The following is a 26232-nucleotide window of genomic DNA, read 5'->3' as shown; positions in this document are numbered from 1 at the left end:
GCCCTTTCTATTGCGAACACCAAGATTTAGACTTTCAGTCCCGCCCCAAAGAATATGCCAGCATTGCCACAGCCCCACTGTAAATCACCTTTATGTAGTTGCACCTATATATGCTAGCATTGCCATTTGTATCACTTTCAGGATGCGCCATCCCTAACATATACACACATTCATCACTTTGATATGACACACACAAAAGATGCCAATAGTGCTACTGTAAATCACTTTCATTAAGCTATGCCTGTGCTGACAATACATGCAAGCAATGCCACATTGCCACTGTTAATCATTTTCATGAAGCTGCACCAATATATACCAGCACTCCATACCACTCCTGATGCTGCATTGCAACTGTAAATCACTTTGATCACACTGCATCCATGTTGTATGCCAGTATTACCAAGGTGAAGTTGTGCCTACAATATATACAGGCATTTCCACTGTAAATCAGTTGTATGGTGTGCCTATCTTTCCTTCCAAACAAATGGCAATGCATGTACTTGCGCGCATACACAAAAGTGAACACATAGGTCATACCTGGCTGGTAACACAAACTTAAAATCTTGCACAGACACACACACACACGCATTGCAAACACGTAATGCACTGGTGTATTTGACTTAATTTTCAATTTAAAGAACTAACAATAAATACATCAACAGTGAAAAAAAATGTAAACAACACAATAACATTCGAATTGATTTATCAGTATAAAAAAGACATGCAAACTAGAAAACCTTTCTGATGAGCACAACTGCCCAACAAAACGAAAAATAATTTGTGTCAGGTTGAGGTTCCTTTTGACAAGTACAATTCCGAGAAGCGCATACCATTTTGGTCGCAAACACTATAGGAAAGTGAGGGGATTCAAGGTTTTTTAATCTACTAACATGGCTTTACGGATGACACATTTGTGATAGAATGTTAGCTCTCTAGTTGTTTACTATAGGTCTGTGACAGGCTTTGTCCGTCTTTCCCGAAATTACGTGGGTTTGACTTATGTTGTAACGCATACCAGGACTTGGAAGACCTAGGAAATAGTATAGACTCCAATAGTGGTCGGTGCAGGAAAAGTACCAGTACATAGACGTACTATACTTAGAAAACGAAATGAAAGTCAAAAGAATAGTGGTTTTGCCGTATGCCAGAAAAAAGAACTGTGAGTTTCTTTTATATAGGTGGTTGTGTTCCATTTTACTGAAATATCGCATCTTCAACGTTTTGTGACATTTTCTGATGAAGAAGAAGCCTTCTGGAAAACCAAAGAATAAAACTCAATTGCGCCTTCCCTTCTACAACCCCTCTAGATTGCCTGTAAAAAAATGTTTCCAAGATGGTCGCGGCGTTCGCGTTGATACGTCCACCTGCCTTAAGCCCGCCCTTTTTCATACGTCGTTCATACACTAGCTCCGCCCACCCAACGTTTGTTTTATAAACATGTCTTCTTGGTTTGAAACAGACAGTAACAACTTCCTATCAGTGGCAATGACTCAAGTGGCGTCCTTTGGTCCCTTGTGCCCGCTGAACCACGGCGGTCAGCAATACCTCTGTTACATCTGCCCAAAGGACGGTGCCGTAAAGATCCAGTGAGTTTGGACGTCTGGGTTGGGTGGGAGGCAATCGAAACACTGCCGAGCAGAGGAACAGGATAGTGGCCCCAGTGCAAACAGAGGAGTAGGAGCAAAACCAGAATAGGGACGGGATACAATGGAGTCCAACAGGAGTGAACTGGGTGCAGTCAGGACAGTGGTGGAAAGATCGGGGGATGGTCAACGAGCTTTGTGCCTGGGTCGAAACCGACCTCAGCACCAGGGAGTAGGGTGCGCACCTGTCAGTCATGTCATGGGGACGGGGTGTGAGATGAGCAGAGCAGCAGCATTCTCTGCAAACGCGGGAACCCTACCAGCATGCGCCCTAACAGGGGGAAGCTAGTGCAGTCTCTAGCTGAACAGGAAGCGAGACAGTAGTGCAGCGGTGCCTTGCAGCGTTTCATCTTCTGGTAATTGTGCGTTTGCTTTCTCCATCATAAATGCAGCATTGTAAGCACACAATGTGAAACAAAGCACGGCCGGGAGCTACTCTTTATCGGGGCTCTGTTTTCCGCTTTTACTGAATGTGACATAGAAAGACAGATGGAAACAATCCAATGTATTTCTAAAAAGGTCAAAATCGTGGGTCTGGATCAGCTATTTAGGGTGTCCCAGCCGTGTTCAGGTTTTTCCTGGCTAGCCAATGCCTGTGAAAAGGAACACAACGAGGAGGTTAAAACGTGATTTATGGTTCTGTGACGGGCTAGAGTGATGTTTAACACAGCAGAAACAGCAGCAGGTTGTTTTTATGAGACCTTCCCGTTAAAGGCATCAAAGCGCTACAATTTGAATAAATGCAGAAAAGCACTAGTAGCAAACTTTTTAGGTCAAATCTAAATATCGTTAATTACAGATAAAAAGACTAAAATATGGAAGATACAGATAGAAATATACAAAAAAAACCTGAGTCTTGCTCATTACTCTCATCTATCTGACCTTGGGGTAGTCTGAGAGATGTGGCAGTAGCAAGCAGCCAGCCAAGAAACAGTATATATCAGCCATGGGAGAAATGGCAATCCAGCGCAGTGTAGAGGAGAACGTAGCACATGCCAAAGGTCCGAACATGCAGCATCGCAGTGGAGGACCTCTAATGAACTGAAGGTTTCAGGTATCCCGGGCTGGCAGGGCATTCTTGGTGTTCAGTACTTCATAGATGCCAACTTTTCACAGTGAGCTCGGGGGCCTCTTCTGCGTTACCCGCACTCCAAAAATGTGCATCACTCTGCCCATTTTACTAGAAGGACAAAATGTTCTTTGAACCCACCGCATTGAGAACAATTGTATTTGAATTAGCAACAAGTGGGTTCCCTTTTTGTAATCTTGTTTAATAGTGTAGACAAGCGTAGCGTATTTGCCCCAATAAAGGTGAAAGTTCCTTTGTTGACTTGATGATGAAGGCTTAGGTTGACAGACATACTCTTCATCTTATTAGTATCGCTCTGCATTGTACCTTTGAGTTATCCTTTGATAGGTAGTCAGAAATGATGGGATTGCACTGGAGTGCCATGTGATCTGAGCAAAACTATTCTGGCAATGTGTGTTCAGTAGCAGAGACTTTATTGAAAAATGGAAACGTCAATGATAAATATATGTAGTGACGGCGCAAACGCAATGAACCCAATTGTAAACACTGTTATATCGGTGCATGGTTTAATACCGGAGATTGGCAATTTTCTTTTAACCCGGCTCCCCCAATATCTTGCTATGTGTGCCTGACCCCTAAAGCACTTAAATACTTCCTTCTTTTTAATTGTTTATTTTTTTTAGACGGGACAGCAAAGCTATATATACACACTTAATGGTCTGCATAATCTGTAAACTTTAGGAGGCCAAAGCTCCATCACTGGCAGACGCAGACCTCAGTAGAGCTATTGTATGGAGATAAAAGGCTGTAAAAGGACTCTTTTTTTTTTTTTTTTTTTACCATGCCCTGCCTGCGGTTTTATTGCCGGACAAACCCATGAGTTGTGGATCAGTTCACAGCTCATGTACTCTATCGATTTGGCACCATTTACCATAGCATGCACTAAGTGGCAGTGCCTCTACTTGTATTCCTGTGAGCAACAGCACTAACGGCACAGGTGTGAAGCCAACTGTGGGAGGTGAAGGACTGTTTCTAAGTCTAATCATGGAACGAATGATGTTCGTTTGTCGATAGATCTGTTCGAAGTGAAAGGTACAATCTTAGAAACCTTCTATACTGGCCTCTCGTTCCGTTTATATTGCAGCATTTGACTCGATATGAAAAACAACCAGTTCTTCATTTGTTTTCTAATGGACACGGAATTAAAGTAGAGACTTTACATATATAGTTTTGGTTCATAGGTAGTGCTCCAAAATGTGGCAAAACTATTGGCATATGGAGGAAGAGGAGGCCTTTTTGAGACAGGATAATGTCTGCAAGTGTGCTTAGGCTGCTCAGTTTTGGCTCGGCGCGTTCTTTGGTGCCAACTACTTGGGCTACATAGTTTTGGCGCACAGCTGGTACTTAAATCTACACGTTTGTTTTGACTTGTGGGTGTCAATTTTGCATCCACATTGGGTTTGGCTAATTTATTTATTTTAATTCTTATAACGCGCCGCATGCCCGTAGGCCTCAGGGCGCACACAGACATAGACAGGACAACAAGAGAGCAAGCAGGATCAGAAAGGGGTCATAAGGATTACTCCATGTTAAAAAGGTAGGTTTTTATGGCTTTTTTAAATAGGAGGTAGTTTTTGATTTGTCGTAGCCCTGCCGGCAGAGCATTCCAAAGTAGAGGGCCCTGAACGTCAAGCGTTGTGGCTCCAAATTTTGCAGTCTTAAATCTGGGGGAAGCAAGGACTTTGGCTTAGGATGAATGAAGATTTCTTCCATTGCTCTTGATGTTAATGCGTTCAGAAAAGTAGATGGGACTGCTGAAAGAGAGGCATTTATGTGTCATAGTGAGTGTTTTATGTGTAATGCAATGTTTGACTGGTAGCCAAAGAAGCTTCTTCCTGAAGATGGAGATATGGGAGCGACGAGATTGAGTGAAGATGGTCCGCACGGCATTATTCTGGGCCACTTGTAATGATTGGATATTTGCGGCAGTAGTACCAGACAATAGGCTATTGCAGTAGTCCAGTCTGGAGTTTATCAATGCCGTGGATAGGAGAGCACAGTTTTCGGCTGTTAGAAATGGGCGGATGTAATTGATTCGCTTATTGATCAGTCTGCAGCTAGACCTTATGTAAGAGACATGCGGCTTCATGGTTAATTCGTCGTTTTAAGACAACTCCCAGAGTTTTACCTTCCTCTGGACTTTGATGTTGCCTGAAATAAGGAAGTTGGAGTAATCAGTGTCTAGGTTGCTCCGGGTGTTCCTATCATTAGTTTGGTTTTATTGTTTTTTAAGGCCAGAGAGTTACAAGCCATCCAGTCCTGGATAGCTTTGTGGATGTTATTGATGGCCTCAACATCATTTCTGTACTGACCACTAAGCTGTATGACCACCTGTGCGTCATCTGCGTAGTTGGTATACTGAACACCAAGTTTGTTTAAGAGGTCCAGGAGAGGGCGAATGTACAAATTAAAAAGCAGTGGCGACAGGCAGGAGCCTTGTGGGACACCACAGGTTTGAGAGATAGGAGTGGAGTGGTGACTCCCTACACAAACCCTAACCGTGCGAGGGCCCAGAAAGGAGGCGATTCAGTTAGATGCTATCGAGGAACAATTTGTGACCTCTCCGAACCTTGTCACTAGTAAGCTGTGATCTACCAGATCAAAGGCTGCAGAGAGGTCAAGAAGCATCAGTAGTGCGGCTTGATTCTTGTCAGCAATGCTCGCCAGTGTAGACTTACGGTCGAGCATGGCTGTTTCAGTACCATGCCGAGCCCTATATCCTGACTGTCGAGTGCCGAGGATCTTGTGTTCTTCAACATGAGCCTGGAGTTGTTTGTAGGCCAGTTTGTCCAGTATCTTCAGTATAAAAGGCACGTTGGTTATTGGCTTGTAATTATCCTTGTTGGTGGGGTTTACATTTTCTTTTTTCAGCAAGGGTGTTATCCAAGCTGATTTTAGCACATCTGGTACCACACCTTCGTCAAAAGATAGGTTTATCAACATGGTGATCCAAGTTACTAGCAAGTCAGTGGGAAAAGGAGAATTGGGGTATTTTATCTTCATTGTTATTGAGTTGCTTGGCAATTTTCGTAAGGAAAGCATCGTGGATGTCTTGACACCATTTGGAGTCTTTAGTTAGGTTATTGGAAGGTGGAGGCTGGTCCTGAAAATCAGATAGGACTTTAAACAGTTCACCAACATTGGATTTAGCATTTATAATTCTTTGTGTGGCTTTGGCATTAGTGATAAGTTTCTTGTATTCATGGGTGGATTTATTTTGTAGGCATCTAGTGTGTTGTTGTTGGGCTCTGGAAAGATCCTGGAGAAAGGACCCTTTTTGTTTTGTCTAGCCCTAACAATGTCGTCTGAGAACCAGGTGTTCTTTGTAGTTTCAGACTTGATGGATTTCATTTTCATGGGTGCTACACAGCTTGTTTGATTGCTAGTCAAGTGGTTAACTAAGGCGGAAGAGTCAGCTAAGTTAGTTATAGGTTGAAGCTTGGATGCTAATAGGGATGAGAATTTAAGAGCTGTAATGTTTTTGAAATTACGAGTTAGTTTTCGCAGGCTCGGGTTGGTGTTGAGTTTATGCGGAGGACCTGGTAGTGAGATTTCTGCCTGGATAATAGTGATCAGACCATATACATGGTGTAACCAAGATGTCTGAAATAATAGCATTTTGTGAAATAAGCAAGTCAAGTGTGTGTCCACTCTTTTGTGTGGGTGTTTTAATCCACTGGGTTAGTCCAATAGAGGTGATTGAGTCCTCTAGACTGAGTCCTTTTTTGTCAAGATGGTCGTTGGCCCAGTAGTTAAGATCGCCCATGATGATAAGAGGGCTTTTACTTTGACCGATTTTGTGTTATGAGGTCAATGAGTTGTTCTTCGAAAAGGGGCATGTCCTTGGGTGGCTGATAGACAGTGAGTACATTAAGAGAGGTATTAGAGGACGTCTTAATTTTTACCCACAAGGATTCACAACCATCAGGTGAATTGTGTGGTGGTACATGACAATTTAGGCTGGATTTGCACATAAGTGCCACTCCGCCCCCTTTGCCCTGAGAGCGATCTGCTCTACAGAGTGTATTCATCTGGGGTTGAGAGAGTTGCTTGAGTAGGCGAGTTGGAATTGAGCCATGTTTCAGTGATCCCGAAAAAGTCAGGGTTGCAATCATTGACATGGTCTGCAATTTCGACGCCATGTTTGTAGAGAGATTGAGTGTTAAGCAAGGAAAGGGACAGTACTAACAAAGGCGCGATGTTAGAAGCAGTTTCACTAGTAGCGCGCTGTTTTGTCTACGCACATGGTTAAGTATAGTACACATCTCTCACTAAGTCCACTGAAAGTGTGTTAAAAGAATAGGACTTACTAGTGAAGTTGTTTGACGCACAGTCAAAGTTTCTGCAGAGCGCAGGAGCCTAGCAGAGAGTAGGATGCGTGTCACTTTAGCCCACGATTTTGCTTGGGCACGTGGCACTCTAGCATTATCTTTGTTTTTGGTTCAGAGGTGCTCCATTAGCATCTAGTGAGTTTATGTATTTTTTGGTAATGTCATTTTTGTTTAGCGGTGCATAAGGTTTGGCTCATGGGTGTCTGTTTTGGGCTGCTATCAGTTTGGCCATGGGTTAGTTTGGGCAGCATGGAGTGGTGCAGGCTGCACATCCTGATGGGCAGTAGGGGAGAAGCTGGGAGGTGCAGGTAAAGTACTGGACGTATTTGGGATTAGCTTTAACAAATCAACAAGATTCAGTTTAGAAGTAGGCTACGATTTCCCAATTGGTGGATCTGGGCAGCTAGACCTTTGAGGTCGATCTTGTCAAAGGCTAGGATCAAATCCAGGTACACCATGGTGCCTCCTTCTCATCCACATGGTTCTGGTTATCAGGGTCCGAAGCCCTTGTTTTATACACGTTGAGGATGTTTGTTTGATTAGAGTTGGAATAGTTGCATGTAAGATGCCCAACTAGCTTGTTTGACGATAAAGCAGCTGTTCGGGTCTTGCAGATCCAGGGTAGGGTTTCTTTTGGGCAGGAGAATTGAAGATCGACTTCCATAGTGGTGGTTCCTGGAAAGAAGCAAGTGTTTAAAGATGGGAACGACTGTTGGAGTGGCTGAGCACTCTTGATCGTGTCTGGGGCCTTATGCCTGCAGGAGAGACTTCTTTCCTGCTCCAATATTAATTTTGTCATTTTAATAAGCCTGGCTGGTGATGACGGGGCACCTGGAAGAAGGGGTTTGATGGACCATGCTTGTCTGCTGAGAGAATCGGTTGTCCAGTTACTTGTTCTTTGTGAAGGTAAAGCATTTGATATATGAATGGTAAGCTCCAGGCACTGCAGGGTGGTTGGGAGGAAGTGATGATGCTTGTACCGGCTGCCCCAATTTCTACTCCTAAACCAGGTTGAAGACCTCCTCATTTGTGCTGGGGCCAATGGCTATTCTGTTAGGGAGGGAAGTGCAGTTCTTTGGTTGACAATTCTACGCACGTAGTGTCTGAACTTGCATTGATGGACTTTTGGCTGTCGTTAGGCAAGTACTTATTTAAGAATAGTTTTTATTCAGAGGATGAGCACAATATGCTCCATTGATCTCCAGATTTCATTATTGTATAGACCAGGGGCCAGCAGCCTTTGGTCATGGGAATCGTAATCCAAAACAGTTGGTGAGCTACAGGTTGCAGACCCTGGAATAGACACTGTCTGGCATCGCTAGGATACCATACTAACGGGGAACTGTACACACCTTTTTCAGCGGTCTCAAGTTTCCTCTGGCCAGGCGTGAGGTTATCCATTCCTGGCTTAGACCTGTAGTTTTTGTAAATTTCAAATGAGAAATAGTACAAGTCCTATAATTCAAAACAAAAATAGAGTTGGATTGCCACAGGAAGGCTGTAAGCTTTGCTTTTGTGTGTGTTGCCTTCAAAGGGCTAGTTCAAATACCCACATTATGGCTCCAGCGCACCGCCCATCCAATACCACAGCCAGTTATTCTCTTTACAGCCTGTTTCAGAAGAGATGAACCGTGGGTTCTCTGCTTGCATCAGCGATACACGTGCAGTGAATCGGGAGAGATTGCAGATATGCGCACATGTGCATGGGTTGGGAATTCGCAAAACCAAGCACCATCATTCAAAATGATCAAAGTCTCGGCATTCTGAATGCCGCACCATTTTTCATAGGAAGAGCCACCACCAGAGTGCAGGATGTCCACCTTTGTGTAGTGAACCTCTGTGCGTTGATGTTACCATGGTGATTCCACACGGTATGAAAGTATAGTAAGTGCCGATCCATATCGTACCCCCTCTTGAAGAAGCCAGACCATCGTCTGCTGGGAAGGAGAGGCAGTTTGGAGGGGGAAAGGGAAGGAGGGTGCAAACACAACAAGGGCGTTTGATTAGTGTGAATCCGTGTTATTTCAATGTAGAAGGACCATCTTCTAGAGAGACTGCACTGAAGTATGTATTGGCTCAATATATGCATTGGAATTCAGAGGCAGTATGTATTAGTGATGGGTGTGAGAGGAGCTGAAGGACCTGCTTTGGCAATCCTGCCAGATATATAGGCCTAAACTACCTCCAGTCTCTATTTATGGAACCGCAGGCAAGTTCCAGAATGGTAGTTCTGGGACTGCCAAGCAGACTCCAGAAGGAAGCCTAGTCCAAGATTAAGACGTGTGAGAAGGTGAATGTTGTTGGTAACAAAAGGCTGATCAGGGCATTGGTCATGGCAATAGACAGAATTAATAAATCAAATTCTGATTATTCCTGACCCCTAGCCAGGCAGGTTCCTGATAAGTAATGTGGGACTTCCAGCTCGGGAGGCCAGATGTGTCTCGCGGGGGGGGGGGATTTTTCAATTGGAGAAGAAGGGGTAGGACAGTATGCTAGGGATGTGTGGGCAAATTCGCAGATACATCGCAAGCTTGGCACTCCAAAAGAGGAGTGGGTAGGATGTTTGGTATTTTGATAATATATTTTCTGAGAGTTCAGTCACTACACAACTGAAGGTTCCTATACAAAGGGTTGTGTATGCTACTCTACTGTTACCATATACCGAACCAGAAACCAAGCAGGTTAGAATTTATACCATAAGATATGACTTGCTTTATTTCTGGTTCAGTGCTTTATGGCACATTAGAATACAGCGAGGGTCAGTGATCTTGTTACCTTGCTGAGAAGGCTCTGAAGCCTCTGCTTCACCGCTGAGTGTTAGGAAAGATTTCATAATCGTATGTAATTTTTCCTCCATGTTTCAACCCCCAAACCTTTTGCTGCTGTTTTACACCCTGATCTAGACTTTGCCAGAGAAGCGCAGCCTTCCACCGCACTCCTCTGGGCTTTTGCTCAATTCTTATGGGGAAACTGACATGCCCTTAAAACAGTCAGTACTGGGAGACTTTGTTTCCCTTAGTCCTTTCCTCATGTTGCAGCTTTTGTGTAACATGAAACAAGAGTGCACTGTAACTTACTTTACCGCGCTCTTGGGTCTCTAGTCCTTCCAAAGGACCTAGAAACCTCTCGCTGGACTTATTATGAACTGTGCAAGTGTGTCACGGACAGGACTGGTGGCAGCTATCGTTTCTCTTGTGTTTTGAACTCTTTTTCGCCATGTTATCCGCGCTTACTGTGTTTGGCACGAGTAAGTGGCCTGGCTCCAAAATGGCCATGCCATGAGGTTCTTTGTCCTGTCCGCTGACCATCTTGCCCGTTCACCTTCCCCCAGGCCGAGCCGACCCAGGGCAGTCCTTATTTGGTCATGCACTTTCCCGCAAAACACAACGCTTTCGCGGGCTTCTGCATGCCTTGTGTGTGCCTCCAGGATGTGGGCTGGGATGTCTGTTCCCAATACACATCCTGGGTGCCAGAGAGTCTGGAGTATCCTGAATGCCTGGGACCACAGTGGTCTGTGTTGTTTCCACGTATGGTGTGAGTGTTTGTGAGCAGATCTCCCATTGGGTCCTCTCTGTTTTGGCGCGAAGGGAACTTTGGATAAAAGGAGGCTGAAAACACCACTACCATGTCGATCTCCTGAGTTCACACCGAACAAGGGATAAGGAGCCAAGTATCCTGCAACAAGAAGCTGAGTCAAGGAACCGCTGGTGACCCGCTGAAGGTTTGGCACCCTGAACTGCTGTCGTCCTGCGAGACCCCTCTGCATCTCATCGTCCTAGAAGGTCTGCGAAGGCACTTTGACCCATTGGAATAGTGGGATCAACTATTCCCGGCATCTTCATCAAACCCTGCAAGTAAGCCTTTTCGGAAGTGTCCCTGGGCCAACCAGTGGGCTGACCAGTTTACGCAGGACGCTTTTGCTCTTGTCACTGCCGTCGTTTCGGGGAAGCCCTCGAAACTTGGTTTACTGCTTGCTTTGCGTCCACGGCACCCTCACACCGAATTTCGTACACTTGGCATTCCCAGGTCTGAAGTGAGACGAGTGCGCCCGGTCCAGAGTAAACGCGGTTGCTGTGTTGCCCTGCTGTGGTAACAACCTGTGCACGTCCGCTGCATTTGTGACACCCTCTACCCTGCATCCTGCTACGCAGAATCTACACGGTGTCGAGACGTCCTGATCATCGCAGCTGAACCTGCCAGCAATGTGAACTGAACTGGAGAAGTCTGGGTCTGCCTGCGTCAGGGACCGGTGAGTAGTCCATACCCCAACCGGTGGCCCCTCACGCAGGAGCCCGTTTCTTTTCTACTGCTGTTACGAAATAGGGACTCTATACCGCACTCTCACCCTGCCTCTGCCCACAAGTGGAGGCCATGCTTGAGTAGTGGGGACTTGTTCTGCATCGCTTCATTCACCTTCCTGAACTGCCTGATATCCTTGAAGAGGCCCTCTTTTGTCCATTGGCACCAGCGCGTGCAGGTACTTTTGAGCATAAGGCTCCTCTCTCCGTAGGGCTCGGACTTCCTCTTAGTTAGGTGTATTTCGGATGTCGAACTGGGCCTAATGATTACTTGCACTGCCTGTTTTCCTCCCCATCTAGGTGGTCTACATATTACGTGCTCCTAACTCCTTAGACCCCTCGGTCTTGTATATATGTTGTAGTGATTGTGATGTGTTGGTTTACTTTAGTATTATTGCGATTCTTTGCTATGGTCGATGTTACAAAGGCTGTGTAATAAATGTCTATATTTTTCATATAATACCTGTCTGGAGTAATTTGTAAGTGTCCTTGCTTTGTGTGCTCATTGAGGTCTTTCAGTCACCCTCACACCTCTTGAGACTTAGTCTTCACCGCCGCCATCCCTACCCTGATTGGTCTGGCTTGTCCAGAGGTTACCCTGTTCCAAGAAACTAGGCTGGCCTTCTGAAACTCTGCCCCTCCAGGTCAGAGTTCAGAAATCCATCTTAACACTGTGGCTCCGAGGTTCCTTCCGTAACTGGCTGCCATTGAAAGGTAGAAGGGACTACATGCAGTCCCTTCTCCTGGTTCCCCAGCACTGATTCCGGGCTTGGGGAAAAATTGCACCTAGTACCCCGGTATGACGTGCCAGGGTACTAATGGCAATATGTTCTGAGGAATCTGAGCCATTACCGGTTGGGTGATGCCCCGCCTCCTCAGGTCATATTGCGTAGGTAAAGCGAGCGACTTGCAGGACTGATGATCATGCAGGAAGTCTTTCAGGTGGGGCGGCAAGTAAACCATGCGTGCACCCAAAGATCGGCACTGAAGGGCTCCTCAGCCAGATGGTGAATTGGGGAGAATGGGCATGAAACAGAGTAATGGTGGTTTGGGCTATGGTTCTATGCCAGAAATGCAAATTGGTAATTTACACGACTCTCTGAAAAGAACCACATTCTCAATAATAATTTTGGCTGCATTATTTCTTCCTTGTTACAAAGCTTTTATGCTGTGTCAAATCCCACTTGTAGTAGTTTCTGAGCGCTGAGGCTTGCCCTTTGGTGCAAAATGTTTTAGGCACATGAGAAAATCATTGGTTCGCCACAGTGCCCTGGTTTCATTGTGAACCGTGGCGTATTGAAATCGTGCACTAGAAAAAATGAGAGCAAAACCCTTCTGCCTCCCCTAGGCCATGGTTCTACAGAAGGAAAAGCTTTTAGGAACTGTGGGTTTTCAACCTTGGTTCCTCTGGGAGCAATGCCCCAGACTGGGTTTCCTGGTAGTACTTGAGGCTTGCTGGAACCTTATGGGGATGGTTACATTGGTGTCTGAGGTAAGAATCCTCTTGGGCTGAGGCTGGGCACTTTTTGGAGTTATCTACATAACTTGTATATTCTTAACCTGGGCTGCAATACCCATGTCCTATTGACACGATATGCAATAATATAACCTGAGATAACATGGACTAATCTGCTAGTATCACAAAACTGGCAGGTCCCAAAAATAAAATCAAGGGTGAGTAAACTCCTCCAAAATGAAAAGCTAGCACAACTCCTTTTTTATAAAGCAAAATTCAAATTAATTTGCAAGATCACAGTTGGGGAAGGGAGGATTACAAAAGAAAAACAAGGACTGGGTTCGGTTTAGATGTAGTGAGGCAAGACGTGGAATTCAAAACATGGGTTTGTCGGGGAGGCGAGGTAGCGAGAAGACATTTGTTGGGCTTCACTGTTTTGTCTAGGAATGTCCGCAGTGGCTAAGCTGATACTGTCACTTTTTGCAACCAGTCTGTTAGAGACTGTGGTCCCTTGCAGAAGGATAAGCCCAATGTACCGTTTTCTCTTTGGGATAGCCCTATAGTTACTGTGCCTTTACCGTCTTCTGGGTCACTGAAGGAACATTGCCATTCAGAACATGTTTGCATCAGTGAGAATTCTCCAAATGGTTTCCTCCCCACTTGTGCCCCATGTGATGATTTATGTTCATTCTGTACTATTGCCTCTTGAGGTTAGGTCTGTACCTCATCAATATAAAAACTGAAAGGCTTTAGTAGTCCTGCAGTACTTCCTAGTCTCAGTTTACTTCTGGATCCCTTAGCCTCACAGGACTGTAATTGCATCACATTTCCTGTATGACTCGTTTGGAGCCAAGGAGCTCTCCAGTGCGAACCTTTAATTGCGATTGTACTTATTTTGTTAGGTTTCATTGCTCAACAACACCGTTTGTGATCCTACTGCTCAGTGCTGTGAGACCTTAATGTTGTGTAAAGCACTATATGAAATGGGAGTGTACTATCTATGGTGGAGGGGAGCTTACCAGCTCCGTTGGTGGTCGTGTTACCGACTGCCAGGTTGGCTCAGGTTTTGGTGTAATTGCTCTCGAAGACCGACATCTTCATAAATCTGGGTTTCCAAATGATCATCCACTCCCCCTGTACAGTTCATCACTGTTCCATCGCATTACTGCTGAATTCTCCTTCTCACTGTCAACTCTTGAGGTAGCTACATTGGCCTTAAACCTCCCAGGAGCTTGCACCTAGCTGTATGGGGATGTGATTCCCCTCTTGATATTGGATTGCCATACTTGACAGGAATGCTTGCCATTACTCAACCACACACCCGTGATAGTATTGTTTTACAAAGCACAAAGACCTGCTTGTAACAAGTTTTCCTCACTTCCTTTTTTCCTTTTGTAGCAATCCTGTTTTCAAGTTTATACTGTTACTGCATCTTCCTGCTCTACCTAATTGATCTGCTTCTGCTCTTGTCCTCATTTAGCCTGCCCCTCATTTATTATTAATTTTTTTTTCTCTGCCACAGACTCTGGTTGTCCCAGCCTTGGGCCCTATTATGGGTGTACACAGGAAAACCTGCAGGGGCCGAAATAAAGACTTGATAAGCAGGAACTAAAAGTAGTTCCTAGGTTTTGGATTTAATCTGGTACAATTGAGCTACTTCTGAGTATTGAGGAGCAAATACATAGTGCACTCAAAATGTATCTTTCACGTGAGATGTAAGCTCGGCATGCTTCAGAGGTCTTGTAGATGTGGACTAATGATCTTGGTGAACATGTCCAAACCCATTATTGTCCCATGGCTGTTTGTATGGCATCAGTTAGCCTGAGGAGGCACAAGTAGCTGTTGCTGTCATTCTAACCAAGACCCTCTATGCCTCAAGTAGGAGCTAAAAATCTCCCACCTCCCTCTAATTTCAAATCCTCAACCTGGTTTCCGGAGACCACTATGCTAGAAGCGGGCACAGTAGAAGTTACATTGTGCTTAAAGGAGTTTATAGATATTTGCAATGTCGACGACAACTTTCAGTTCACCTGAAAGGCAACAGGACTGTGGCGGTGGGCGTGACTGGGTAGGTTCACCCCTCTTCTGTGGCTGTGCTTGTTCAACCAGACAAACCGCTTCAGTCTCTCTGCCTGGGACATGGGAGGAGGCCTGCACTGCTGAAAGGTTTACATTAGCAAAGCCAAAGGGTTGTTGCTATTGGCACGGAAGCAAGTGATTTTTGGGCCTGTGTTTACTAGAATGCTTTGAATGTCAGTGTTGATGAATATGATACTTTCTGGGGATTGGTTGAAAGCTTGACTAGAGCATCTCCATATACTGCTACCTGATGCTAAACCAGTATTGTGCCACAGCACCAATCCATGAATCCAGAACCCCACTTCAGATCCCTTGCTGTCATTGAACACACCATTGGCATCCCATGCTTAATTCCACTGTATTCAAATTACCCTCATAACGACAACCCCAGAATGCATTATTGCCTTTTTAAATAAAAACCCGTACTGGAGAGAGGGCACAGGGAATATTATTTCTTTCCAGTTTCAAGATTGTTCAGTGTCCTTTATTGGCTGTTAAGAGGGATTGGGCATGCCAAAACTGTTACATCTCAATACATTGTACATGATATTAATATTTTTCCTGATATAATTTTAACTGGCAACCGTTTCTCTGGCTCAATTGCCATAATATTATAGGTCTTTGTGCGAATGAACACGTGTAAAATTAAACGCCCTTTATTTCCACAGTGTGACAAATGCAGTCGATCTCTGGAGTGCAGACGTCACAAAAGAGGCCATGGAGGAGCAGGTAAGCAGCAGGACATGAAATTGATGGTGCTGGATTGTGGGAGTTGGAAAGGGGTGTGATGAGATGTTTAAGGTGGTCCAATGATTCGTATCAATCGGGCCACTGTCTCAGTCCTGGACCTTCCTTTCTTAGTCAATTCATCAACTTTTCGGAATTCAGATGAGTGTTTAAAATCATGCTGAGTCCCCTGTGACCTTTTAGTTTTGAAATTTGGCTTCCACTTCAGCCCCTCCGTGCACCGCTTCCCTCGAGCTCCCAACCCCTGCTTCCATTTCGTCCTTGCGCAGCCCCCCCCCCCCATAGGTCAGCCCACCTGGTGATAAGTGACCCTCCCAGGGCAGCCCCCTGCCCGGGAGCACCTGCAGCGAAGGGCCACAAGGCAAAGGGCGGATCCAACCAAGGCGGCTCCAGGTTGTCTGCAGGGGAAGCCAGTGAAGCCAGCGACCAGCCGTCAACCAGCAGCAGCCACCAAAGTAAGTGTGGCATGGGTGGGCAGTAGAGCAATTACTCTACTCCAGAAAACCCTGCCACTGGACATTACCTTACCTTAGAACTGTGAATATTAGCAAATGCAACACCAAGATAGAACTGTGAACATTAGCCTGCGTCACATCTAGATAGGATTGTGAATATTTACTCCAACATTTAGACAGTATTGTGAACATTAGCCTATGCCGGACCCAGATGGAACTGTGAATGTTAGCAATGCCACACCTAGATAGAATTGTGAACATTAGCTTGCTCCGGACCCAGACGGAATTGTACTTGATAACAAGTACCACATTTAGAGAGTATTGTGAGCATTAGCCTGCGTCACATCTAGACAGGATTGTGAAGGTTGTCCAGTGCCACATCGAGACTGCATGGGGAATATTACCAATGCCACATTTAGATAGAATTGTGACTGCTAGTTTTCTTCGCATCTAGATAGGATTTTGAAGGTGGGTCAGTGCCATATTTGGATATAGTTGTGAATATTGGTGTGTGTCATATATGGACAGGATTGTGAATATTAGCCAGTGCCGGATCTAGATAGAAATGCTGAGATATTCACGCGCCACATCAAGAATGAACTGGGAAACTTAGCACATCCTACTTCTAGATAGCGAGGCAAATAACCAACCCACTAACAATTTCAACCCTCTGCATACACCTCTCAACTCTAACCAAACACAACCCTAAAGTACAACAAACTGCACAAACTTCACCACACCACAACAACAAAACAAACCACACATGGCTTTGCACAACAGCCCACGGCTACCGATCGGAAAGCACCCCCAAGCTCAGCGAACTGTGTTAACCAAACTGAAGCTGCCAACAGCACATCACTGCTCTCTTGCACTTATCCCGCTCGTTGACCACTAACTCACCCCCCCACCTCCTTTCCTTTTCAGATCCGCCAGGGGATCACTTCGGTGGTGATAGTGTACGGTACAAATATCCTTTAACATTAACCACTGCATTCTGGGAGTTGTATTATGGGGGGTAGGTAGGTCGCTTAAATAGAGTAAATTAAAAGCAAAGCCCATGATGGCAGTAGGGTGACTTGTACACTGGCAGCCTTACTGATTATGTATTGCAGTGTATCCAATGTGTCTTTGTGCAGTCCCATTGTAGGTTTCTCTTGCTGTCTCTCGCCAACATTTCAGCGTTAACATTTGAGCTTTATAGACCTTGAGGGCTGCACCGGTTCTTATGGGCTCTTCAGCTACGAGATAAAGTCCTGATTGCAGCAGGGCTGTTTTAACGACATATGAGGGACCATAATCCCAGCTACAGGCCAAAGTCCAGGTCTATATAGCTTCCCACTGTTCTTAACAAAGGCATAATTGGTGGATGCATGTAAGTAACTCCTTTATGCTTGTATAACGGGTAGGCTAGCGTTCCCTACTTCCTGGGGCAATGCTTACTTCACTTTTGTTGTTTCCATTGAAATTTATATGGACAGGCCTGTTGATAGTAGGTGAATCTGCCTGAGCTTTGGTGGGGGGATGTGGCTTCGGGTACCTACTCATAGGCATGGTTAATTGGCTGCGGGTTCATTCGGTGTAGTCGGTAGGCTTGGAATTTGGAGTGCTGAACATTGTACATGCTATAATACTTCCTATAGCCCACAGAATTTGCAATACAAATGATTTACGATTTGATCCAAGGGTTATAATGAAGATTATTAATAAGGCATCAGAACATTACCTCCTTGTCTTTCTTCTGTGGCTTAGTTAATAGTTGAGGATATGTCAAGAAGTAATACTTTGATAATCTAGAATGGGCAACACAAACAACACTGCTACATATCTAAATGTAATTTATTCAAAAGAACATAAAGAAAGTATTCCCATTGGAGAGCCAGGTATGTAGCAACATATGATGAAGCAACATGTGGAGTGATGCCGATGTGGTGGCTATATACACTTTAACATAATGAAGTACCTTTAACCTCTGCCTAATAGGCAGATGTTCGCTCCCAGTAGACCTGGTAGCAAGACAGATAATTGAACAAACGGTTTAACCTAACAACTTAAAGTAGAGTTGATGTTAGTTATTCTAATTGGGCCAAAAGACGCAGAGATTTTGAACTTAGAAAGGATGCAGTGTGGTCAAGATAAATCGATACTGTCAGGTCAATATACAGAAGAAGGAAGCAATTGATTGATCGCGTTGACAATTTAGAAACTTACAAGCCAGTGTCTGTGAGCGTCTCGATACGAAGCTCTCCAGAAGAAAAATAATTGGAGCTTGGGACGAATTACAGCACCCAATTCTGTCAACCCCCCTGGCTGACGGAAAGGTCACAAGAAAGAACACTTTGTTAGTCAGAAAAAATGCCAGTCAAGAAGTTCCCCCTTAAAAGGCATGTCCTGCAGCGAGACTAGCACCAGCAGCAAATCCGAAGCTAGAAAAGAGGATACCAAATTGGAGGACAAAAAGGAGGAAGCCTTTCAATATTTAGCTGGAAAGCTACTGCAGAAAAATCACCCCCTGCACAAGACTTGAATAGTTGAGAGCTAAGCCTGTAGCATTGACTGCCAGGGCCAGGAAAAACTGTCATTCATCAAAACCCTAGTATGAGGAGAGGATCACATGAAAAACAGACTTGGTAGAGCACCAACTGGAAGGCATGGGATATCCATGTCTATTCCTCACAGGCTTCTCAAACCTTTTTCTGCGGTCTGGCTTTGAGGATTCGAGGAAGCACTTTGTTGGGCCTTCTCTCAAGGCATAAAATAAGTGGTATCACATCACAATTTGCGATATAGTACCACTGTGTGTTACCAACTCTGATACAGCATTTTCCTTTTGGTTTTTCTCTGAGGCCCCTCTGATGTGATGAGACTTGGCTACTGCTAAACACCCGTGCCAAGCAAGGTTGCAGTGCTGTGGAATGAGTGTTGCACCTCAGGCAGCCCGGGCTGGCTCATGGGCCCCTTCCTGAGAAGGTACACAGCTGATGATACTGTTGGAATTTGATCAGATCCTAAAGGCCAGAGGCTCCCTCACAGATATTGCAGAGAAAGCATTTCACAACACTGGCTTTTCTCCTTCCCCATTTTTCTCTCCTGTGGACCTTAGTTATTATACTTGCTGTTTTATAGGTGGAGAATGGTTTTAGCCACACCTTTGTATACAGGGATGAGCCACGGCTGGGGGAAGGGTACAGCAGTGATCAGCCCTCCCATGTGCTTGTCTGTTTGCATTACATGTCATTTCTCTACTTCTGATCTCCTGTGTTATTTGTGTCTGCGTGCCCGATAGGTCGTGGGGAGCAGGACGAGCCTATAAGACTGAGCTACATGCTTTTTATTTACATAGTAATGTTGCACTAACTACAAGATGATGATTTTTAAAGCATATGGCCAATTGCCAGTACTACTAATTGTATGAACTGTGTTGGAGCGTGTGCTACATGGAACGTGCAGGCGAGGCAGAGGCCCCTGGGCTTTGATGAAATATTGTATCAGTTCATGACCCGGGCCCCTGCAGCGCACCCACATTTTTCTGCTGCCAGTGGAATGCATGTGCGACGAAGTGGATGGGATAAGCAGGCAGTTACTGCACCTGCTGCTGATGTCCTGTCATGAACGTGGTTAGAGGGCGTAGGACAAGGTGTATAATCCCTATCGGGGGGCACCGGCTCTGAAGCGCTCAGTAGGTAAGGTCCCATCCATGCTGCTAACTGGGAGAGACGCTCAATCCATTTGATGATAGAACCTGTCTTAGTTTATTCATGTAATCTAACAAACAGTTTTAAGGATTTACAGCCGCGGGCTGGGGGAGTGAGGGGCTTGGTACTATCACTCCGAGTCTGAGAGAGATTTTACAGGGCATGTTATACCAAGAGATGGAGGCACGGGGCCGAGCACCGCGGGGAGTAGACATGGTCGGGACTTTGTTAAATACAGGATGAGCAGTACAAAATAAGACTGTGAGTCCTGCCAGGTCTTAGTGCAGATGATGCTGTGGGGTGGTGCGAGGGTGAAATTGTCTGCTGTTCTGTATGTTTTACATTTATAGTTTATACTTTGCATTGTAATGGGTACACGCTCTGTTAAGAATGTTTACTTGATCATGCCTGTGTCATGCTACTTTTCAATGACCCCCATCAAACACAGGCTTTATGGGGAAAAGACAAAGAAGAGAGTCGGGTTTGCATATTCAGCAGTGCAGAACAAATTGGGTGTTGTTTATTTGGCAGTTACACGCACGAGCGCACATTTTTCACAACGAAGAAAAATACTCTTGACATTTAAAGGCAGCTCTGAACATATTACTTCTCAGCAATAGTCACTGAACCTGCCGAGCTGCCTTTCAGCGTTTTGCTCCAGCAATAGGGATATTGTGCATCGTCCCATTTGGCATGCAGTCACTGAACACTGTAAACATTTCTACACAGGGTAAGGGGGGGCAGCAGAGTGAGGTTCTACGCAGCACTAATTGTGTTTACACCCCTTTATCCCCCCCAAACTAAGCAAAAATCCAAGAATTGTTTTTAAGGGCCAACACACCATTCGAGCCCTCATGCGATCTTGGAGATCTGGATGCTTTGCTGGATTCCACTGTTCAATCATCAGAAGAGACCTCCATGCCAAACATCGATGCTGGAACTCCAGGACCGCCAACCAGAAGAGACGACACTGCTGGCATACTCCACGAAGAATGACTGTGTGGTATTAGGTCCGACTGAGCCCACTAACTAGCCAGGTGCAGCAAGTTCCAACCCAGATGTGCTGGACATCATGATACTGAAGAATCTGCAAGACTCTGTGGAGCGGACCTCGGACCACAACCCAGTAACAATCGTTGTGGGAGATGAGATGGAGCCCTACCTGCAGGCCGAGCGGTACAATTTGGAAGAGCTGGCTGGGGCTGCTACAAGGAAGAGCTGAATAGAAAGATCACACCTAACCCCCGAGCACCGAGGAAGACATTGACGGGGCTTTGGAAGACTTCATGATAACGGTGCAATTGAGAGCAGTGTTCTGAAGCAGAAGACAAACCTACCGAGAGGCTTTCAGCAGTCAGTCGCTGACGAGAACCGGGCCTGATGCCAGTGGCAGAAATTCTGCACGCCTGGTCTCCTGCAGAAATGCAACACGCTCGCAAAGCTTGTGCGGGAGCAAATCAGATGGCACCATGGAGAGAGTGGGAGGCCGCAACAGCCAAGCTGAAGGAGGCGGACAACTTAATGACTTGTCACCTGTCTGGGAAGAAGGAGCCAAGCCCACCAATCCAGGGACGTACCCACCTTGCATGCAGCAACAAGGACAAGGCAGAGGTCCTCGGCAAGACCCTGAAGGCTTCGGAGTGGCGGAAGAAGTTGACAAGCATCTCGCAGAGGACCAAACCTGGATGGGAGCAGAAGAGATCAAGGAGTGCACAAGCTCTGAGGTAGCAGGACTTGCAGAGAAGCTGGCGAAAGGCAAGGCACCAGGGAGCGACAGGATAACCAACCTGGCAGTCAAGCACTTTCCAGCGGCATCAATGGAACACCTCAGATCTTCAATGCAGGCATGAGATTTCAGCACTTCCTGAGATTCTGGAAGGAAGCAAGGGTCATCGTATTCCCAAAGGCAAGCAAACCACAGAGGGATCCTGCGAACTACCGCCACCCCATCAGCCTCCTCTCTGGATTATCGAAGCTTCTGGGGAAGGAAATCTACTAGCAAAGGAACAGTTTGCATTTCGAAAGGAGCATGCAATGACCCATCAGCTGCTGAGTGGTGGACACCATCAGCCACTGATTAAACATCAACAAATCCACGGGAATCGTCTTCTTGGATGTCGCTGAAGCATTCAACCAAGTCTGGGACAAGGGATTGCTGCACAGGATGATCATCCTGGGATTTCTGAATTACCTGGCGAAGCTATGTGGAACACTGCACCTTCTATGTCGCCATTCTGTCTGAGACGTCCTCATCACATCCCACCCGAGCAGGCGTGCCACAAGGATCACACTTCGGACTCTTCCTGTTCAACACCTTCACCAACAACATCCCAACAGATCTCCACAAGACTGACCTAGCACTGTATGCAGACGATGTTGCAGTCATCTCCCAGTCGTTCGAAGTGGCGAAGACCCTGCAAGCATCATTGGATAACATTGCTACATGGTACAGCGATTGGCGGCTAGACCTCAACACCAGCAAGACAACTGCCATGCTGTTCACCAGAAAGATCAAGTAACAACCACACATCGGCCTCAACGAGGAGGGCAGCAGCTGCTACCTCTGTGTGACCCTGGACGGCAAACTCAACTGGAGAAAAGCCATATTGAGAATACTCTGCAGAAGACCTCAGTGAAGATGGCAGCGCTGTACCCACTCCTGAAGATGCCCCTCTGGACATAGATCAACATCTACAAGGTGATCATCAGACCTACCCTGGCGTATGCCTCCCCCGCATGGATGACCTGCCATGAGCGACACTGGAAGCATCTTCATATAGTTCAGAACATGACGTGCAGATAGCTTCTGGAGCTCCACTCTTCACAAGGATATCTGACCTTCATAGAGAATTGGACTTTGAGATGTTGAACGAACATCTAGCAAAGCTGAGCAAGAGCTTCTGCTAAGGACAGGATCAGAACCCGAACCCTCTCTGAAGACTCGCTGCCACCACTGCAAACCCTTTCGACCGCTGCCCACGGCCCATCACGGCGAAGACCCTGTGAAACCAGTCCTACTGTAACATGTCCGCACAGACCATGAAGAATACCAACCCATGCCTACATACTCAACCCGGGAAGATGGAGTAATGAGACTCCATCCTCTGTATCCAATATCACAGCTGATGGATATCTGTCAGCAAGCAGAAGAGATGAGAGCCCTCATGAACAGGAACACGTTCAGATGAAAACGATGAGATCAAAACTGTCCCTTAATGTCTTGTTATTTGCAGGGACTATGTGTGGAAGGATAGGCAATTTAGCCCTGAGAAGAAATGTTTCCAACTGAAAGACCCCCACAAAGCTCCTCTAACCATCTGTATGCTTCCGACATGAGCAACACAACTACTTTTAAAGATTAGTTTTTATCCACTCTACTAGCTTGACATGCAAAAAAGGTTTGCTGTTCCATCAAATGCTCTCACCAGCAGCAGAATATCACTAATCTGCACTTTTGTGACCAATATCTATATTCTGGTAACCTTATTACATCATTTATTTTAGTGTGAGTCTTAAGGTGGTAAAAGTACAATGCCGAAGAAAGATTTCAGACTTAAAGTATTTTGCATTCTGGGACTTGTAGTATTCTATTCAGGCTGTGGAAAATAAAAGTTCAGTGAACCTACCAGCTAACTTTCACCCTTGTCCCTCCTTCCACACTACTCTGAAGTTCTTGAAAGGATTGTTATCAGTTTCTTGGACATCCATAAACTTCACGACCCCCCCTACAAGCAGGTTCCTGCTCCTGTCACTCCACAGAAACTGCTCAGATGCATATGTCCAACTTAATTGGCTCTGCTAAGCATTCCAACCTATGCGCTCTCCTAATTCTTCTTGACCGACCTGCTGCCTTTGACACTGTCCAATACTCTGATCTCCTTGATACTCTTTCTTCTTGAGATTCGCGATGGAGCCCATGCCTGGATTGAATCCTAATTTGCACCTTGCTAATTCTAGGTCTCCTGAAACAAAAACGCTTCTCACTCCTCTAACTGTTGGGTTTCACAAGGCTTTGTCTTGGGTCCGCTCCTCTTTACACTCTGCTCTTAGGGCAGGCACTAACCTCCTCCTTTGGGTTTGTGTCGCGGACGACGCCAAAATCATCTTTTTCTGAACTCTCCTCTGATCTCTCTCAACATTTCAAACGGTCTCTCTGCCATTAAATATTGATGGGTTTGCACTCTCTGTTAAACGCTACCAGAACAGAGGTGCTCTTCTTCCCTGCCAAACACCCTCTCATCTCTTCCTATCCAGTTCCCACCTGACTCATCTACTCTCCTTCAACTAGAAGCCTCAGCGTCATCTGACACTTCTCACACCTTCTCTACTTTCTTCTTCAAAACGTTAACAGCATCTTGCCTCAACTTCCTAAATATTAGGTAAATCAGGCACCTTCTTCCTTATACTGCTAAGCATGTCTTAACCACTCTTTTCTTCTCTAAATTGGACTTCCGTGCCAGCATCCTCTTTGGTCTCCCCAAATTTGCTTACTGTCCTCTCGACCATATATTCACTTTGCTAGCAGGGCTCCTTCCTCACTTCACACCTACTGCCTTGTACCGTCACCAGGCTGGATGGACGATGTTAAACAGGGCTTCTCCTGGTTCACAGATTTATCCACTGTAATGCACCACTTTATCCCTCTATACAACTCTACATCTTTGCTCTGCCTCCTCGACTACCTTTTGTGGCAATGGCATTCTCTTTTCCAGACATCCGACAACCAGTCCACACGGATTTGTCTAAAACCAAACTAAAGGCGTACCTCCTTGCCTCAGTTACTGTCCTAACCTACCTCTCATCTGCATGATGGCTAACATTTCTACCCCCCCCCCCCCTTAACCTGCTTCTGTCCCTCACTTCCTATGCCTCCACTCTAACACTTAACCCATCATGGTCACATCCCAAGCAGAGCTGGCCGTACCTTCTACATGCATAAAAATGGCCAATGTTCATTGTCCTTAATCTATGTATGTCTACGTATGTATTGTCCCTGGTGACTGTTCCATTTACTCCCCTCCCCTCCACAACCTGGTCAGAATGTCCCTCAAACTCACCCTATTGTAAAAAGCTCCATGCTTCCCGTCAAATTTGAATTCTTATCATTGTATGTTCTTTTGTGATCTTGTTCCTCCTGTACATAAATAAAATGTGATATTCCTTTTGGCTTTTTTTATATATATTCATTCGTTCAGTGTGCCTTTTGAGAGCAACCTTAAACATGTTGTTCAGCTCCTACTAAGAAGGCCAGCCAGCTAGACCATATTTAGGGACATGGGCGTTTACAGCACAAATTACTTCCAAACACAATGCATGGTGCCATTCCATGTAATTAAAATAGCAAACATTTAAGATCACATGTACTCCTCTTTAGTAGAATACTGGGTACTTTACACAAATGGCATAGAATGTAGGCTGACAAGCACTCCCTTCTGTTGTTTGATGTGGGTAAATACTACCTCTCTGGGTGATCTTTGATAAGAGTAATGCAATTAAAACTTGCGTCACGAGTCCCAAAAGCATAATACCTGGGAACAAGAAAACAAAGTAAAACCGCATGAACCGCAGAGGCTTTTAAGGAACAAACCAGGTGGCCCTCCGAACACACAGGCATTGAGTGGAAGAGCTGCACTGGCAGATGAAAGGCAACAGTCTGCAGCCTCAAAGGTAATCTAGAACCACCACATCGAGCTAAAGTCGTGAAGTCATGACCTCCAGTAGGTGCCCGTGAGTACATATGTCGTGGCACAGATAAACGGATTTCAGCAATTTTCAAAAAATGCTTTACAACCTGTGCAGCAGAAATAATTATTGCTATAATCAACAATCCTACAATTGCTGTGCAACTGATAACTTCTGCTTCAAACAGATGACCAGTGTGCATTGCTTGGGGATGAAGGATGTCTCCCTCAATGTAACATCGGAGGTCTGCCACTGCAGTATAGACGATAATTGAACAGAAAAGGCACACTTTTAATAGAGGGTGTACTAATTAATTGCAGAGCATAAGCATTGTGTGCCCCTTTTATGTAAACAGCATTATTAAAAGGCAGATTTTGGCATCCGAAGATCGGATCCTGGGCTCCACACCCACATTTCCTTTCAGACCCTTCCTTACTAGCTTTCAAGACCCAAAGTAGGACCCTACAATATGAACTAGTATTAGCCTAGCAAAGCTGTTACCTATGCAATATTGCACTATTTATATACACACCCACCTTGGTGTTTCTCCTTACAAATGATCACCCCTCTCTCCTTCCACACACCTACTGCCACCTGTAACCCTACATACGCAGTCACTGATCTCTCATTCCAAACTGTCCCAACATTATTTATTTTTACATTAAGCGCAGTGCATACATCCCTCGGCATCAAGGGGGGAAAACAGCACAGGGACCAACAATAACAATCGGTGTCTAGGGCTCTATGAGAAGAGCCATG

The 26232-nt window shown here is 45.4% G+C and overlaps 1 protein-coding gene across 1 annotated transcript in view; it reads left to right on the top strand.

Moving 5' to 3' along the window:
• The first annotated feature begins 1407 nt into the window (after positions 1 to 1407).
• Positions 1408 to 26232, top strand: part of PAXX (PAXX non-homologous end joining factor) — a 98826-nt gene continuing 74001 nt past the window's right edge. The window contains exons 1-2 of the mRNA XM_069609745.1: positions 1408 to 1586; positions 15566 to 15626. Coding sequence (XP_069465846.1) covers positions 1438 to 1586; positions 15566 to 15626 — 210 coding nt within the window. The 5' untranslated portion in view covers positions 1408 to 1437. The remainder of the gene's footprint in view (positions 1587 to 15565; positions 15627 to 26232) is intronic.

Source organism: Ambystoma mexicanum, chromosome 8 (assembly GCF_040938575.1).
Source record: "Ambystoma mexicanum isolate Mex_15411 chromosome 8, UKY_AmexF1_1, whole genome shotgun sequence".
Taxonomy (NCBI): Eukaryota; Metazoa; Chordata; class Amphibia; order Caudata; family Ambystomatidae; genus Ambystoma; species Ambystoma mexicanum.
Note: the sequence above shows the minus strand (reverse complement) of the source record. Positions and strands in the feature narration are given on the sequence as shown.